The sequence below is a fragment of the Silurus aristotelis genome, assembly GCF_946808225.1.
Source record: "Silurus aristotelis genome assembly, chromosome: 16".
Classification (NCBI taxonomy): Eukaryota; Metazoa; Chordata; class Actinopteri; order Siluriformes; family Siluridae; genus Silurus; species Silurus aristotelis.
The window spans coordinates 24,270,650-24,287,668 of record NC_139589.1 but is presented as its reverse complement, the minus strand read 5'-3'; the positions used below and the strand labels follow the sequence as shown (position 1 = coordinate 24,287,668).

General features: G+C 41.5%; 1 protein-coding gene across 6 annotated transcripts in view; it reads left to right on the top strand.

The window, feature by feature from the left end:
- arhgap24 (Rho GTPase activating protein 24) overlaps window positions 1-15,621 on the top strand; it is a 74,491-nt gene extending 58,870 nt beyond the window's left edge. For all 6 annotated transcript variants that reach the window (XM_083563512.1, XM_083563513.1, XM_083563515.1 and 3 more), the window contains 7 exons: window positions 5,045-5,167; window positions 7,316-7,523; window positions 8,687-8,819; window positions 11,056-11,129; window positions 11,212-11,333; window positions 11,417-12,452; window positions 12,792-15,621. In XM_083563512.1, coding sequence (XP_083419638.1) covers window positions 5,045-5,167; window positions 7,316-7,523; window positions 8,687-8,819; window positions 11,056-11,129; window positions 11,212-11,333; window positions 11,417-12,452; window positions 12,792-13,035 — 1,940 coding nt within the window. In that variant the 3' untranslated portion in view covers window positions 13,036-15,621. The remainder of the gene's footprint in view (window positions 1-5,044; window positions 5,168-7,315; window positions 7,524-8,686; window positions 8,820-11,055; window positions 11,130-11,211; window positions 11,334-11,416; window positions 12,453-12,791) is intronic.
- Window positions 15,622-17,019: the final 1,398 nt, after the last annotated feature.

The following is a 17,019-nucleotide window of genomic DNA, read 5'->3' as shown; positions in this document are numbered from 1 at the left end:
TGAGAACAGAAGTGATCACTGATTGGTCAGTGGCTTAAAACACTGATAGTAAGTTGTGATTTTACACTGGAAAATGTAATAGACTTGTTTGATTATAAGAACATGGTATACTGTGATTACTGTGTGTGTGTGTGTGTGTGTGTGTGTGTGTGTGTGTGTGTGTGTGTGTGTGTGTGAGAGATTAATCTACAAATAGCTTTGATGCTATTTTATTTAACTACATAAATTATTTCATAAGAATGGCAGTGATGAAAATCACACACAGTCGACATGTTGACATGCAGACGGATTGTAATAAAAATAAGTCTTTCAGTCACAAATGTCTGTCTCTCTCTCTCTCTCTCTCTCTCTCTCGCTCTCTCTCTCTCACTCGCTCTCTCATTTTTTCTTTCTCTCTCTCTCTCTCTCTTTGTCTCTCTCTCTCTCTTTCTCTCCCTCTCTCTCTATCTCTCTCACTTTCTCTCTCTCTCTCTCTCTTTCTCTCTCTTCTCTTCCTCTCTCTCTCACTCTCTTCTCTCTCTCTCTCTCTCTCTCTCTCATTCTCTCTCTCTCTCTCTCTCTCTCTCTCTCTCTCTCTCTCTATCTATCTCTCCATGTATTATGTTTATTAGTCTGCTGTTGCTCTGTTTGGTGTCTGTTGTGTCACTGATCACATGTAATGATTGTGTATTGGGTCGGTCATAAACACGTTAGCGTTAATCAGCTCATCATGACGCGAATGAAGGCGAAGTAAAAACAAGTGAACTAATCTCCGACAAGATCCACAGGCAGATCATCATTTATTGTCTGTGTAACACGTATAGCTGAAAACTGGTTGCCACGACAACGTGCGGAAACGGGCGATAACGTTATACGGACTCTTTTAAATATCTACTATACATGGAGCAAATGTACAATTATTTTTTTTTTGTCCCCCAACGTCTGTGTTATTGTTTCCTGGTAACACAACGAGCTGACGGCATTTTGGTGGACTTGTTTCACAGATGTTCAGCATTTAACTACACATCGTTCAAAAAAGTTCTGCTGTCATTCTCAGTGTTTTTGACATCAGCAGCTCGTTATGGGAGCCAGAGCAGATCCATGTGTTGGAGGCAGGAGGGGCAGTAAGAGTAAGAGTCAGTAGGTGCTTCAGGCAGAGTGTTGGAGTGGCGCCTCTAAAGCTGGATTAGAGAGATCACAAAAGCAAAGCAGCCAGAGCTTAGTGTGGAGAGAAGAAGCCTGAGGAGAAGTGAGGGGAAAAAAAGAAGAAAAAAAAAAGGAAGCTGGATGGATTTTTTCCTTCTGGAATTACTGTACATTTTGTATCCTTCCTGAACCTGAATAATAATAACAGCAATTTCCTTGTGAACATCCCATTCATTCCACATTCACTCCCAATTTCCTGGTATAATAACCTCCACTCTTCTGGGCAGATGCTCCACTAGATTTTGTGATTTGTTTTGGAGATTCATTCAACCACAAGGTTGTTAGTAAAGTCAGGTACTGATGTGGGGTTGAGGGACAGAGCTCCATAGCAGAAGATCTTCCACATCTTCCAACCCATGTAAAGCAGATCTTCATGGATCTGACTTTGTGCACAGGAGCATCCTCATGCTGGAGCAGGTTTGGGTCAAATATTTCGAATGAAGTGAAGATTTTATGCGCCAGCATCCAGAGACATCCTATAGAATCGTGTGCCTCTGTTTTGGGGGAAGATCTACTGGTAGGCAGCTGTTGCTAATTGTTATTGCTACAGTAGGTTATTGCTAGCTAGCTGAGCTAGACCTGAGATCACATTGCTATGTGAGCTGAATAGCAAATATTTGATTTATTTTAGAACACGGTGCTTTTAATATTGCTTATAAATACGTCTGGATGTGGAGAATTCAATCGAATGGTTGCACATGTAGAAAAATACTATAGTTTGTGATTTGTTTTGCTAACAGTAACCTCATGTGGTAACTAGCTAGCGAGGTAGCTGGTAACAAAGTTAGGAGAATTTTCTTTACAAGATTCACAGAATTGCTCTCTGTCTGATACGCTCTTGATACAGTATCACGAGTAAAAACAACAACAACGTATTATTGTCTGCGTCAAATATATTTATAAATAATTTAATAAAGATTCTGCATGTATCGAGCCAGAATTCAAAATGTCAAGCAGTTTTTAATTCAGTGTCTGATTCATAGCACAATGATGGAGAGTGAATGTGAATTGTGTGATGTTTTGAATCTAGACGTCTAGACGTCTGTTTTTTTTGAAAACCTCCAAACAAAAAATTCATCAGGGAACTTTTCCATCGTGGCTTAAAAAATCTGTTGTGTAAATAATGTACACAGCTCAGCGATGTCAGCATTTAATAATAATATTGTAATATATTATGTCAAAAAAATTTTTTTTTTTAATTACAGATATTATAGTATTATGTTTGTTTTAATTGTTGCAAACAGACTAATATGAGCTATTATTATCTAATATTATCTGTTGTGAAGTGTAAAATTGTAAAAAAAAAAAAAAAGAGAGAGATTATTTTATATAATATTAATAATATATTTTATTATTTTATATAATTTGTTATAATTTTTTATATAAATTTTTAAGCTAATTATTATTTTAATAACATTTTGACATTTTTTTTTAATTTTACTGTATTCTATAAATTCTACTACTATTGGTTTGTATATTGTGCATCATTATACATTTATTATATGTTATAATATCTTCATGCATCCAGTTATGATATTTTTTTATCATTTAATAGATGTATAATTCTTTCAATACATTTATTTGTTCTGATTATAAAACAAAATCAAAAGAAAACACATTACTGCGGTATAAAGTACAACAAAATTCTGGAACGTAATCAATGAAAATCATGAATATTAATTTTTTTATGGAGAAATTAAAGGTCAGGGACGAGTGAAATCTCTGGAGTCTGAATATTCTAATGTTATATTCTAATGTTGTCTATGGACTGTTTGATATGTTAATGTCGTGCTCGATGTCCTAAAGGCCGTATTAGCATTTGACTCCTGCTCTTCAAACCGCATTATTCACACCTTTGTACATTCACGGCTTTATCTGTAATAATATCTGTATATAAGGTGTATAGAAATATTATACCCACAGTCAGAATGAATGCTGCATTTTGATTGGCTGGAAGTAACAACATATAAAAATGCGTACTGAGAACGAAGTGGTATTTTGATCCGTTCAGTTTCGCTCTGAAAACATCAATAGCAGCTTGAACTTCTCAATGCTGAAAGTGACCCTGGTAGAAGGTGATAATCCACGGCTTGGTGTGAGACCTTACACTGTTATAATGCTTCACCTCAGGACCTTCTTCACCTCCACATCATGCACCAACATCCTCTAACACCTCACACCTACACCTACATTATTACTTACTTATATCAGGAAACTTAAAAACCTTTTCAAACGGAAATAATGTAGCAATGAAAAAGAAAAGAAGGAAAACACTCACTCACCGTAGTCAGTGTTATAAATTGTGTGTGTGTGTGTGTGTGTGTGTGTGTGTTTTGAACCATAATCCTACACACCCCTCTGAGTCGATCAGCCGTAGACAGAGATGAACACGATGTCTGAACACACTTCCTGTCTCTCAGGTGGCTTGAGAATGTAAATTACACACACCGGGTCTAATAACACACTTTGCGCTCGGATCAGGACTTCACGCACCAGAAGGTGTGTATTAGAGTCCACCTGTAATTACCCGAGCCTAATTGGTCACTTTGGCCTTGTCTCTTTGGTGTTGTTATGGGTTTTTTTTTTCTCTGTCATAGAGCTCTGGTTTGTCTCCCACTGGTTCATCTTCCATCTTTAGTAGATTTGGAGTCTAAAATGTAGCTGAACATCCTGAGAGAAACCTGAAGTCTTATTATTTGACATGCAAAAAATGTTGGTTCACCAGCAATATAACAAAAAGCTTAATTTTGGAATCATCATGGGAAAAAAGCTGAATATATCAAACACACAAGAGCCGACAGTACACTCATTGCTAGCCGAAACGCGTTATTAGCATTGACCTGCAGTGAGATTTAGCCTTGAAAATAGAACAGAATAAAAAGGCTGCAGGTTTGGACCATTAGAAGAAGGTGAGGTCGCTTTTCAACCACGCAGACAGAAACTGTGGAAATGAAGCTCTGAAGTGATTAGGAACTAGTCAAGTTTACTCACGGTCCCCACTCCCCAAAACGTTTTCTAGCTTTTGTTTAAAAAAAAGGAGCAATTTATACAACCGTGCGACTGTTAACAACCTTGCTGGAGGGCACAACAGTCACAGTGTTGGGATTTGAACTCATGACCTTCTGATCCACCACAATACTGAGCATTTCTGTGCTGAAGTCGGTGAAAACAGCAAACATGTTTAATCACAAACGAGCTTGTAATTAACACTAAATTACTCAATTAAATATTATAAACAGTCAATCTTTTAAATTAATTACTATTTTCTGCATGACGAACATCAAATAATTGTTTAATTGATTTCCATACAATTATAAACCACTAATCTCCAGAATTCTAAAAAAACAGGAAATTCTTCTGTACAGAGTGATTTTATTATTAACACGCAGATTACAAACAATAAACTGTCCTTAAATAAATGCAAATTAAGTAAATAAATAAATGAAATATTTTCTGCATAATCGTCTGATTTGCGTGTAAATGCTGCGGGATTCAGAACAAACGCAGGTTTTGGGAACAGGATTAAAATGAAGAGGAAATGAAAAGGATCCTGTTCACTCTTCTCTCGCTTCATTTTCTCAGCACGGATTCTTTATGAACCGTAATAAACATCGTCTCTGATATCGACCCGATTATCATTACGCTCGAGATGTTTCGCTTTATCGACCGCGGCGCTTTGGGACCGGAGCGCGATCTAACCAGGCTTGAGTCCCTCATGATGACGTTTTCAGGCGAGAAATCAAATCTGACATAATGACCGTGGTGATAAATGACGTAGCGAACAGCGTGTACGGATCGATCGTCCGGACGTGAATAATCCTGTATGATGACTAGGTGTGTTTCTGTTCTGTCTCTGCAGGGGGCGATAGGGAGCGGATGACGTCCAATCATGAGACTTACCTGCTCATGGCCAGCACGCAGAACGACATGGAGGACTGGGTTAAGACCATCCGCAGGGTCATATGGGCCCCGTTCGGAGGCGGTGAGTCTGATGGCAAAGTGCAACACAGACATGTTATTAAACTGAAGTACAGGGACATAATGTGTGTGTGTGTGTGTGTGTGTGTGTGTGTGTGTGTGTGTGTGTGTGTGTGTGTGTGTGTGTGTGTGCTACAAGGCTTTGTATTGATTATCATTACAGCACATATCGTGTTACGGTTGATTAGTGTGTGTGTGTGTGTGTGTGTATGTGTGTGTGTGTGTGTGTGTGTGTGTGTGTGTGTGTGTGTGTGTGTGTGTGTGTGTGTGTGTGTGTGCCTAACAACAGCTCTGCCCCTGCCTCGATTCTGATTGGTCAAAAGTTGTTGATTCATTTCCAGCACCAGATCTGAAAAAGTGGTTTATAATAATGCGCCTTCTTTAATACATTATATATTCGGTATTATGAAGAGAAGCTGAGGATCTGTGTGTGTGTGTGTGTGTGTGTGTGTGTGTGTGTGTGTGTGTGTGTGTGTGTGTGTGTGTGTGTGTGTGTGTGTGTGTGTGTGTGGAGTGTGCTTTTATTAGATTTCCTAGAGGATGAGGAAAGAGTGAGTCCACCAGCAGGACAATAGAGGCTTGTGTCTAAAATGGATGTATCCAAAGTGTCTTGGACATCTCCAAAGTGTTGACAGCACCTCAGTGTGTGTGTGTGTGTGTGTGTGTGTGTGTGTGTGTGTGTGTGCCATTAATTGCCTGCCATTCAGGCTCATGGAAACAAACAGAAGTGAAAGTCAGAGAGGACACTCCGCTAACACGAGCCCGAGGCCTCAAACAACTTGCACCCGAATGGAAATACAGAGTGAGAGAGAAAGAACATTGTATTAAACACTCACAAGGACTTACATATCACTCTTTTACTAAATGCCCATTTTGAGTTCTCCTCAATGTTCCCCCCAAATCCCCCACAACACTTTATTTTTCACTTCAATTGAATTTTGTTTGTGTGGCGCTTTTTACAGTGGACGTTGTCTCAAATCAGCTCTACACAGCTTTTATTGCATAGAAGGTTTTTCCTTATAAGTGTTTATCTCTGATGAGTAAACCAGTGGTGACTGTGTCAAGGAAAAAACCCTGAGATTATATGAGGAGGAAACCTTGAGAGGAACCAGACTCAAAAGGGAACCTCATCCTTATCTGGGTGGCACCGAATGTCCATTCATTGCAGTTCCATTGTTGAGGTGTGCAGGAACAGGTGTGTAAATGCAGAACTGTTCATGCAACCTGCAGGTCCTGAGCCGTTGCAGTGGATCCTTAGGCTGTAGGTGTGGAACCATCCCCAGCTGCCCTTCACTTGACCCCCACACATGTTCCAGCATGACAATGATCCTGTGCACAAAGCACAAAGTGTGTGGAAGATCTCCTGCTAGAGAGCTCCAACCCTATTGAACACCTTTGGGATGAATGTTAACACAGACTGCACCCCAGACCTCCTCACCTTCTTACCTACATCAGTATCTGACTTTACTTGTAGCTGAATGAATCTCCATAAAATCTAGTCTAACATCTTACCAGAAGAGTGGAGCTCATTGTTACAGCAAATGAAGATGAAAAGTGAAGCTCAGGTGTCCACAAACTTTATACCATATGAACATAGAAATCACACTGTACTGTAGAAAACCAGCCCAAGATCCAAGAGCATCTGAGTCCCAAGACCGGAAAGCTCAATTATTTCGGAAAGCTTCCTAATCCCTGCTGTATGTCAGACACATGAGCTTCTCTAAGCAGGAATCTCGCATGGTTTTTATCTGGCTGAGTGACCGAAAGCAAAAGAGTAGCGCCAGGAGGAATGCAATGTAGCAGGAAGTTACTTATTTAATCCCTCAATTTTTTTGTTCTTTTTTCCCTTTAAGCAGATTTGTTAGAACATTCCGCACTTGAACATGCGATGTTCGAGAGAAAATCAAGAGAAAGCCTGCGATGCTTGAAAAACCTTTGAAATACAAGGCTCTGAACATCTGTAGCAAGACAGTTTGGGTTTGTTGGATATAAAGAAAATCCCACACTGTTCGAGAGGTGGTCAAATGTTTATATATCTCACGTGAATGCACTCTGTGGTGTTAGACAGTGTGCTGCACTAAAAAGTGTGGGAGTAGAAATTTCAGATGAAAAAAATTCCAGCTTCAATGTCCTGCCTTTTCTCCTGTTTTAGGTATTTTTGGTCAAAAGCTGGAGGAGACTGTGCGGTACGAGCGCCGATACGGGAATAAGCTAGCCCCGATGCTGGTGGAGCAGTGTGTGGATTTTATCCGGCGCTGGGGGCTACAAGAGGAAGGTCTGTTCCGTCTCCCCGGGCAGGCCAACCTCGTCAAAGAGCTGCAGGAAGCCTTTGACTGCGGAGAGAAACCAGCCTTCGACGGGTGAGACAAGAGAACACCTCCAAGCCTAAAACTTGTTTTTTAGTGGGTATTGAATTGTAGCAACATACAAAGAAAATCTGGACATTTAGTCTAAACTAAAGAATAGTTAGAATGCAGGTATCAGTTTGGAAGGAGCAGGAGGTGTTTGAAAAGAATATGCAAATCTGTTCAGTGCAAAAGTTCTTGTTAACTCACACTTTTATTTTGACCCCCTTCGGTTTCCATAATGTATGTATTACTGTATGACACTTTTCGACTTCCACTTTGCGCATTGTTTCCTGTACTAATTAACTCTCTGTTGATTGATTCTTTATTACCTACTAAATAATTATTTATAGCACTGTACCTCTTCTGATTGGTTAGTTGCATCTCGATCCATCTGAAGTGTGTCTTTGGGCTGATACATTTTATTACTTTTTTTAAGGTTGAACCCTGGACTGGTTTTCCCACAAGAGTTCAGACTTGGCTTGGTGTTAAACAGGGGTGGGGCATGGACATTTTTATGACTCCTTGATATTTCCCCTATCTAAAGGGGGTTGGGTGAGGGGATGAAAAGGCCATAAAGGCTTAATTAAATGCAAATACACAACAACAAACCAAATCTCAGAGTTACCAGACCCTGTCATAGTTAACATCTTTCCAGGAAACATGTCTGTACAGAAGAACCAGCATGTGAGAGCCTAATTATAGAATTCTTCATGCTGATGTCTGCAGACTGTCAAACATTTCTTGCAATTCAGCCACTTCCACGTCTGGCACCATGCAGTCCAAAACAGGTTGAAAAAAACCTGAATAGAAGCAAAATGAGATTCATTTTCTGGACTTTTGTGTTTTTAAGGATATTAGGTTTGGATTTTGATGAATATTACAATCAGCATAATCATTTGTCATCATTGTACTTTGAGCTTCCAGTGTACCTTCAATGATTTACACGTGGAGAAAAACAACACAAAATATTACGGCTGGCAATAAATTTTCATCAACCAAAGCGAGAGGTTTGAATTGGATATCGCTAACGAGGCCAGGCTTTTGTTTTCCTGACAGCAGCTTCTTCATCAACAGAAAACCAGACACGCTGCATATTTAACAGTTCATTTATAGACTCACCTCACAGTGCATATATCGACTCCAGACACCTCTTCAAATATACCCTCTGCCTGCAGTAACACAGATGTGCACACGGTGGCGTCTCTGCTCAAGCTCTATCTGAGGGAGCTTCCTGAGCCCGTGATCCCTTTCTGCAAGTACGACGAGCTCCTGGCCTGCACCAAACTCTACAGCAAAGACCAGGAAGCGGTGAGTGTCGACTAAAGTTGTATGGTCCTGCCTTCACGTGTAAGATAAACATCTTTTATTTTACACGTGAATGTACACGACGTGCAGCCACGATTTCTACAACAGAAACAACAAAAATGATATTTTCTCCATTCCATATTTGCTGCTCAAAAGTGGCAAATTCGTCAAAATCCACTATTTGCTCCTCAGAACTATTTGATTTCATATGTGGTTCCACGTTTCTTCAGTTCCCCGATCTCACCTTCCTTTGTTGCGAACTGCAATGACTACGGTTTTGTTTTATCACGCTGTATATAAAACGTATTTAAAAATGTCACAAAGAGAAATCAAACTTGGTAGAAAGTAGCAGAGATGATGCTGCTGCATCTGGGGAGGGTTTGTAGCATCTACAGGAAACTAATTAGGAAAAGTATCTTATTAATATTTAATGAACTTTAATTTGCATATCATTCCTCTGGGAAAAAAAAGGGACATATGGTAGACGCCGTTATCCAGAACGATTCACAATTATCTCCTTTATACAACTGAGAATTTTAGGATCGTTCAGGATGATGCTGGGATTTGAACTCACACCCTTCTCATCAGAAGTCTAGTGTCTGAGCTAGCACTTCCCACGAACCCATAGTGTCGGGGTGGATTAGTGGTTATTACTCTGGTTTACAGATCATAAGGTCAGGGGTTTCAAGCCCCAGAATCTCTACGCTGCCACTCTTGGACCCTTGAGCAAGGCTCTTAACCCTCTGTCCTTCAGGGGTGCTGTATCATGGCTGACCCCTGCTTCCTATCATCGCTGGGAGATGCGAGGAAAGAATTGTGCTGTGTAAAGTACATGTGACATTTTCTGAGAAACAGATCGCTAGTTTGATAATTCAGCTGGTTAGTGTTAAGCCAAAATAAATGCAGACATATTTCACAATCGCCATGACGACAGGACGTCTGGTTCTCTATCCTTCCTCAGGATCGTATGTGACTCGGCATATCACTGTCGCCCTGCGGTCTTCTCATTTTTTCATTTCTTATCCCTCTGTCCTGCTCTCGCTGCAAGGTTTAGACGCTTGAAAGTAAAAATGCTTTCACAGCGACTTTCAGCTTCACTTTTTTACCCCCAGTCTCCCGCCGTGATCCGTCGCTCGACCTGCCCGAGGCTTCCGGAGCTTTACTGAGCACAAATGGCATCAAAGTGCACTAGATTTAGTTTGAGCGCAAGCCAGAGTCCATTATAGGAACCCTTAATTTTACTTTTACTTCATATTTATGAGACCCTGTGGAGTTTCAGAGGCAGGAGTGGATTGTGGAGAAATCATATATATATATATACAGTATAAAAACCCTGCTTTCGTTGTAGTGGGATTATAGAATTGTGTAGCCTGATGAATGATACGCAGGATCGTAAGAATAATGAAAAGTCCTGTATTGAATATTTATGGTAAAAACACAATCCCCGGACTCGGTCAAGTGGAAGAGCAGGGATGAGTTAAAGCTATCAGGGATGTTTGCAGTGCAAAACTGAATGAATGGAAAAAAGTACACTTTAATTTTATTCCTTTATTTTTTAATATTAAGGGTGGGGTTTTGCGATATTGATGAAAAAAATAATTTTATAGATAATGACAATTTTGCTGAATGTATTATTGTTACCTCGGATAGCGGCGGTCAGTTCACAGCAGTGACACGGATTTATCTTTTTCAATAAGTTTACATTGATTTGTGGCCTCAAATTATTACATTTAATCAGACAATTAGAATAATTAGACATTTTGGCTGTTACCAAGCAAAATGGATTTTGCGATTTACAGATTTACTCGATAATGTCAAATCACACATCGTTAAAACAACAATCGCAATATTATCGTAGGCAATATTTATATATCATACAGCACTAATCAGTGGTGACTCCTAATCGCACAGACGAATGTTCGCAGAAGTGTTATGAAACGAGGATCATACCATTTTGGTTATATGGGGGTGCTCAATGTCTTCACATAGAACTGCCGGTTTTCTCCCAATAATTTAATATGCGGCCGATTATGATAATTCTGTAAATAGAAATGTGATTAAAGACAGGGATTTAAATAGTTAACAAATGTTTCTATGCATTTTCTTCTCTATCTTTGGATAATGTTCTGTACATCATGGCTTTAAAATGTTATGAGGAATCGTTTCTCGAGTACCTGCTTTTGTCCAGCCGTAATAAATGTTTCGCATTTCGCCTTTGTTTTTCTCTGTCATATTCAAGGGAATAAAGGAATTAAGGAGACAAGTGGAAGGTCTACCTCTAGTCAACTATAATCTCCTAAAATACATATGCAGGTATCTTCCTATTTTCAATTTTCTCAAATTTTCTAATTTTCCTAAAACTCTATATTGATTAAAACCCTTTTTTCTCCTTTAGGTTCTTAGATGAAGTGCAGTCCTACTCCGGAGTGAATAAGATGAGCGTGCAGAACCTGGCTACGGTCTTCGGTCCGAATATTCTGAGGCCCAAAGTTGAGGATCCAGTGGCCATAATGGAAGGTAAAGTGGTGCAGAGGTGGAAATAATGGAAAACAAATGTTTTGGCCTTTTATTTGCATTAACCTCAATTTGCACTTGTATAGGTGCAGTTCTGGTGCAGCAGCTCATGGCGGCTCTCATCGGGCAGCACGCTACTCTTTTCCCCCTGGACGAGGACAGTTCTGGTGCTCTTGAGTCGTGCAATAACAATAACGATCCCTTGAAGCGCTCCACTACCGGACAACTGCAAAATAAAGAGAATAACAACACGGCCGGTGCTCGTCAGTGCACCTGGGAGGCGCCGGATTCTCCGGGACGCGTCTCTCTGGATAACGGGTCACCTCGTTCTGGAAGCCCGAGGAACGTTCCTACTGGTCCACGATTCGAAGTGACCCGGAGTCCTCCTCTGACCATAAAGAAGAACCCGGCGTTTGTTAAAGGCAGCGGCATCGTCACCAACGGCTCCTTCAGCTCCTCGTCATCTTCCTCAGCAGAAGAAAAGAGTCCGACCCTGGTGGGAACCGGTACACTCCCGATGCGTCGCACTGGGGCGCTCAAATCCCCAGGTACCAAAATGGGTGTGCAGAACGGCGGGATGAGGATGGGCGTGTGCAGCATGGACATTGTTAACGGGACTCTCAATAGCCGAAACGGACTTTGGTCTCCTCCTGGAGGGGTGACGCTGAGGGAGTTCAAAGGCCGTGACACGGAACAGCAACAGAACCGACTCTCGACGTACGACAACGTTCACGTACAGCAGACGCCATGCGCACCGGGACAGCTGTGCACGAGCATCAGCTGCGAGGACAAGCAAAGCGTGGACAGCGCCACCTGGTCTACATCGTCCTGCGAGATCTCGCTCCCCGACGTCTCCGCGTCATGTCGCTCGTCCACAACGACGTGCCCCGAGCAGGAATTCACCTTCGAGGACCCTTTGCTGGAGGAGGGAGAGAGGAGGAACGCTAATGCTAATGCTAACGCCAATGGCGGAGGTCGAGGCAGCAGGGGGACGAGCAGCAGTGAGAACAGTGAGGCGGCATTTCCTGTGAGTGGACACCACAGTGCTCTCCACAGTCTGGTGGCCAGTCTGAAGCAAGAGATGCTCAAACAGAAGAGCGAATACGAAGCCAGGGTAAAGAGGTGAGACTATTTACGTTTTTTATAATGTTTTTTGTAGCATTTAGATGCTAGCATGTAAATAATGGGCCGTGCTGTTACCTGCCAAAGCTTCACTGCCAAACCTTTATATTTATCCACTTATAAATTACATGCGTTACCATTCCTTCCCAGAGGATCGCTGGGGGCGCTATATTGCTGTGCAGGGGGAATATTTTGTAGGTAAAAGTGTGAAAACATAAATAAATAAAGTACTTTCTACTAAACAGAGTGAGTCTCCAAACTTTTTGATCCATCCATCTCGACAGTTCAGTGGCCATTTCTGTGTTTCAACACATTTCTTTTCTTATTTAAACGTTCCAGCCTGGAGCTTCGTAACGTGGAGTTAGAAGCCGAGTTGGTGAACCTGCACGAGGAACTGGAGCAGGAACGCAAGAAGTACACCATGGTCGAGATTAAACTGCGCAACGCCGAGCGAGCCAAAGATGACGCAGAGAAGCGCAACAAGATGCTGCAGAAGGAGATGGAGCAGTTCTTCTCCACCTTCGGAGATCTGACCGCCGATCCTCGCAGGCCGGAAAGAGCCAACACCATCTGGATTCAGTGAGCTGGACCTGGATTCCTGGATGGGAATGTGGAGGCTTTTAATGCGACCAAACTGTCCAAAAGGATTCTCACTGAGCTGAAACGTGGAAACTGGACCAGCCAATAACGGCATAATCAGACTGTAACAGTGAGAGAACATGTGGGGAGCTGGAACGTACCATTTGGACCTAAGAAGGACGCTGGAGGTTCTTTGGAGGTGATGTTTGGTTCCTGTAATAAACACAGGGACATTTCAAGAATGTTTCTTTACACAAAGAAGGAAGGAACTGTTAAGGAAACTGTTGCATTATAGGTTATGAAGCTTTTTAATAGACATGAGCTTTATGTGAAGATGAACCAAGAATGTCACATTTTCATGTGTGATCAAACCAAACATGTCCTCGTTCCCTCGTTTTCGTGTCCTCGTGTACTTTGTGTAACAGATGTATGTATAAAAAGCAAAGTGAAATATTTTAATGTATGTCTGATATTTAAACTTAAGGTTTATTGATGTGTCACATTTTTTTATATCAAGTTTTCGCCCTGCACTTCACTTTTCTCTGGTCAATATGGTACTGAAAATGGAGCTAATGATGTTTGTGTTTTTCAGGGTGCATTTCGGATTCTTACATATTGCATTTAGGCCATTAACAAAACCATGGGAAAATATCTGTCCATACATTAGAAACTTTCGAACATCTGGTCATCATTGTGGAGGTAACAGTCACCTCTCATGACCTTCTTAAGTTACAAAATATCAATTTCACTTAGCTGTAATTCAGTGTATTGAGTCAGAAATGGATGTTCAATGTAAATGATCAATTCTAATTCATTTTCCAATTCAACAAAATTGAATTTTTGGTGTCCTGAATGTGAAAGGAGAGAAATTTGCTCAAGAATAAGAGGGGAACCAGTGTCTCTCAATAATGAAAATTACACTACTCAGCACAATTACTCAGACAAATAAAAGTAAAAAGAGTGAATCTCATTCGTTAACAGAAACTTCCACTGCTTCAGACACTGGCCAGCTGAACGCAAAATCTCAGTCACGACTTGAATTTGCGGACTCAAGAGGATACTTACTGACTCCAATAACAGAGATACAGATACAATATAAACTTACATGTGTGGTGGAATCAAAAAAGTTTCGAGACTGATGGTGTAACTGCTGCATCACCACGTCTGCGATTTAATCACAGGCAGCAAGTTAGAACAAAGAGCAAACATGAAATTCTGCATCAAACTGAGCAAATCTGCAACACAGACATTTGACATACGCCGGTGCTGCGACGAAGCATTTCGAGCGCCACCTGCGGGCCACCTGTGCTTCAAGAGCAGAAGACCTTCTACAAGCTCGACCCCAAAAGTGTTTAAATGACCATTCAGCAACTCGTGCATGATGATCATCGGGTACGATCCACACGATCTCGCCAGATTTGGCTCCTGCAGACTTCGCCCTCTTCCCGAAGATGAAAATGAAGCTCATCGTTTTGACGCCGTTAACACGCTTAGAAAATAGACTTCCAGGACACCTTCCAGAACAACACTGCGGTGCAGGGGGACTATTTTGAAGGTGATAGTGTGGAAACGTAGATAAACAAAGCACTTTCTCGTAATCAGAGGGAGTCTCGAAACCTTTTGTTGCACCTCATGTAATATATTTTAGAATCATATTTTAGGGTGGTTTAGTGATGCTGGAGTCAGTTGGGAAAAACTCAACAGAACTGCGATCGATTCTGATTTGCTGACATTAGTGGCACGTTCAAAAAATGAAATTGGATCATTATTTTGATTGTGAGCTTTCATCAGTCTCTACAGTACTGTTATAATATCCAATCCTACATTCCGATGAAATTAGAACAGTATGCAATGTTTTTTTAAACTGTATGAACGTGGATACGATTCAAAGCTTCTCCAAGGGAGTCCAACAAAATGAGTCAAAATGTGGAATGTTCCAAACAGCTGCCTTAATGCCAGACTATATAGACAAACGTTTGTGGACACCTGACCATAAAATTGCTATGAGCTTCTTTTTGAACATCCCATTCCACATTTAGTCCTCATTTGCTGTTAGAAAGTCAGACTTTCCTGAGATGTTCCACTAAATTTTGTTGAGATTTGTGGATATTCATTCTGCTACAAGGGTGTTAGTAAAGTCAGGTTGTGAGGAGGTCTGGGGTGCAGTCAATGTTCACATTCATCCCAAAAGTCTTCAGTAGGGGTTGGAGCTCTAAAGGAGCAGATCTTCCACTCCATCCCATGTAAAGCAGATCTTCATAGAGCTGGTTTTGTGCACAGGAGCGTTGTCATGGTGGAACAGGTCTGGATTTCAGTACAAGTGAAGTGAAAATTCAATGCTACTACGTCCTATACAATTGTGTGCCTCCAACTTTGTGCTAACAGTTGAATTTCGTGATTTTATTGTAGTCCTGATGATCAGCACATACCCAAAAGTGAAACATCGCACTTTTTATCAAAGCTTGTATGGAATTCGCGTGTTTTCAGGTGCATTTTATTTTTGTCTTTTTATGATTTTTATTCAATGCTTTATTGAGCCTGATGTAGCAACAGACACTCTGTACAATACACATTAAATTATGTGACCTTATTTAAATGGGAGGCTTCGTTTCTTTGTTATTATTCATACTGAAAGGGTTCAGATCCCCAGAAGGCCGTGGGTATATTTACAGAGACTAATAGAAGGTTTTGGTTAGGAAACCTCAATCCTACGGTGCATATCAGAAGTCATATATCTGCCATTGAGTTTGGCTGTTGAGTTTTGGGTTTTAACATTAATGTTATATAGGATTAATCATAATAAGCAGCATTCAGCTGGAAAAATAAGCTGAACATTTAGTCAGAGGTTCGTCACCTTTCTGACAGCTTTGTATTTTAGTATGTAATGAAGCAGGTGGCTGAATGAGCATCTTCCATGTCATGCATTAAAGGATAAACACTTATAGTGTTGCTTCAGGTGTGTTGAGCGTTAGAAAGAGATGCAGCGTGAATACGAGCGTTTATGTGAATGATGGATGTAAAAAGTGGGTGGATTTAGTGAGGCTTTCTGTAGGTTTAGGTGGGATTGGACAGACTCTATGTATGTAGGAACTCTTTCTGTAGGAACTCTGAGGGGTGGGACTGGTCAGACTCTCTGTAGGATCTCTGAAGGGTGGACTGGTCGGACTCTCTGTAGGAACTCTGTGGGTTGGACTGGTCAGACTCTCTGTAGGATCTTTGAGGGGTGGACTGGTCAGACTTTCTGTAGGATCTTTGTGGTGTGGACTGGTCAGACTTTCTGTAGGAACTCTGTGGATTGGACTGGTCATACTCTCTGTAGGAACTCTGGGTGGGACTGGTCAGACTCTCTGTAGGAACTCGGTGGGGTGGACTGGTCAGACTCTCTGTAGGAACTCTGGGTGGGACTGGTCAGACTCTCTGTAGGAACTCTGTCGGTTAAACTGGTCAGACTCTCTGTAGGAACTCTGTGGGTTGGACTGGTCAGACTCTCTGTAGGATCTTTGAGGGGTGGACTGGTCAGACTCTCTGTAGGATCTTTGTGGTGTGGACTGGTCAGACTCTCTGTAGGAACTCTGTGGATTGGACTGGTCATACTCTCTGTAGGAACTCTGAGTGGGACTGGTCAGACTCTCTGTAGGAACTCTGTGGGGTGGACTGGTCAGACTCTCTGTAGGAACTCTGGGTGGGACTGGTCAGACTCTCTGTAGGAACTCTGTCGGTTAAACTGGTCAGACTCTCTGTAGGAACTCTGTGGGTTGGACTGGTCAGACTCTCTGTAGGATCTCTGAGGGGTGGGACTGGTTAGACTCTCTGTAGGAACTCTGTGGGTGGGACTGGTCGGACTCTCTGTAGGAACTCTGGGTTGGACTGGTCAGACTCTCTGTAGGATCTCTGAGGGGTGGGACTGGTCAGACTCTCTGTAGGAACTCTGTGGGTTGGACTGGTCAGACTCTCTGTAGGAACTCTGGGTTGGACTGGTCAGACTCTC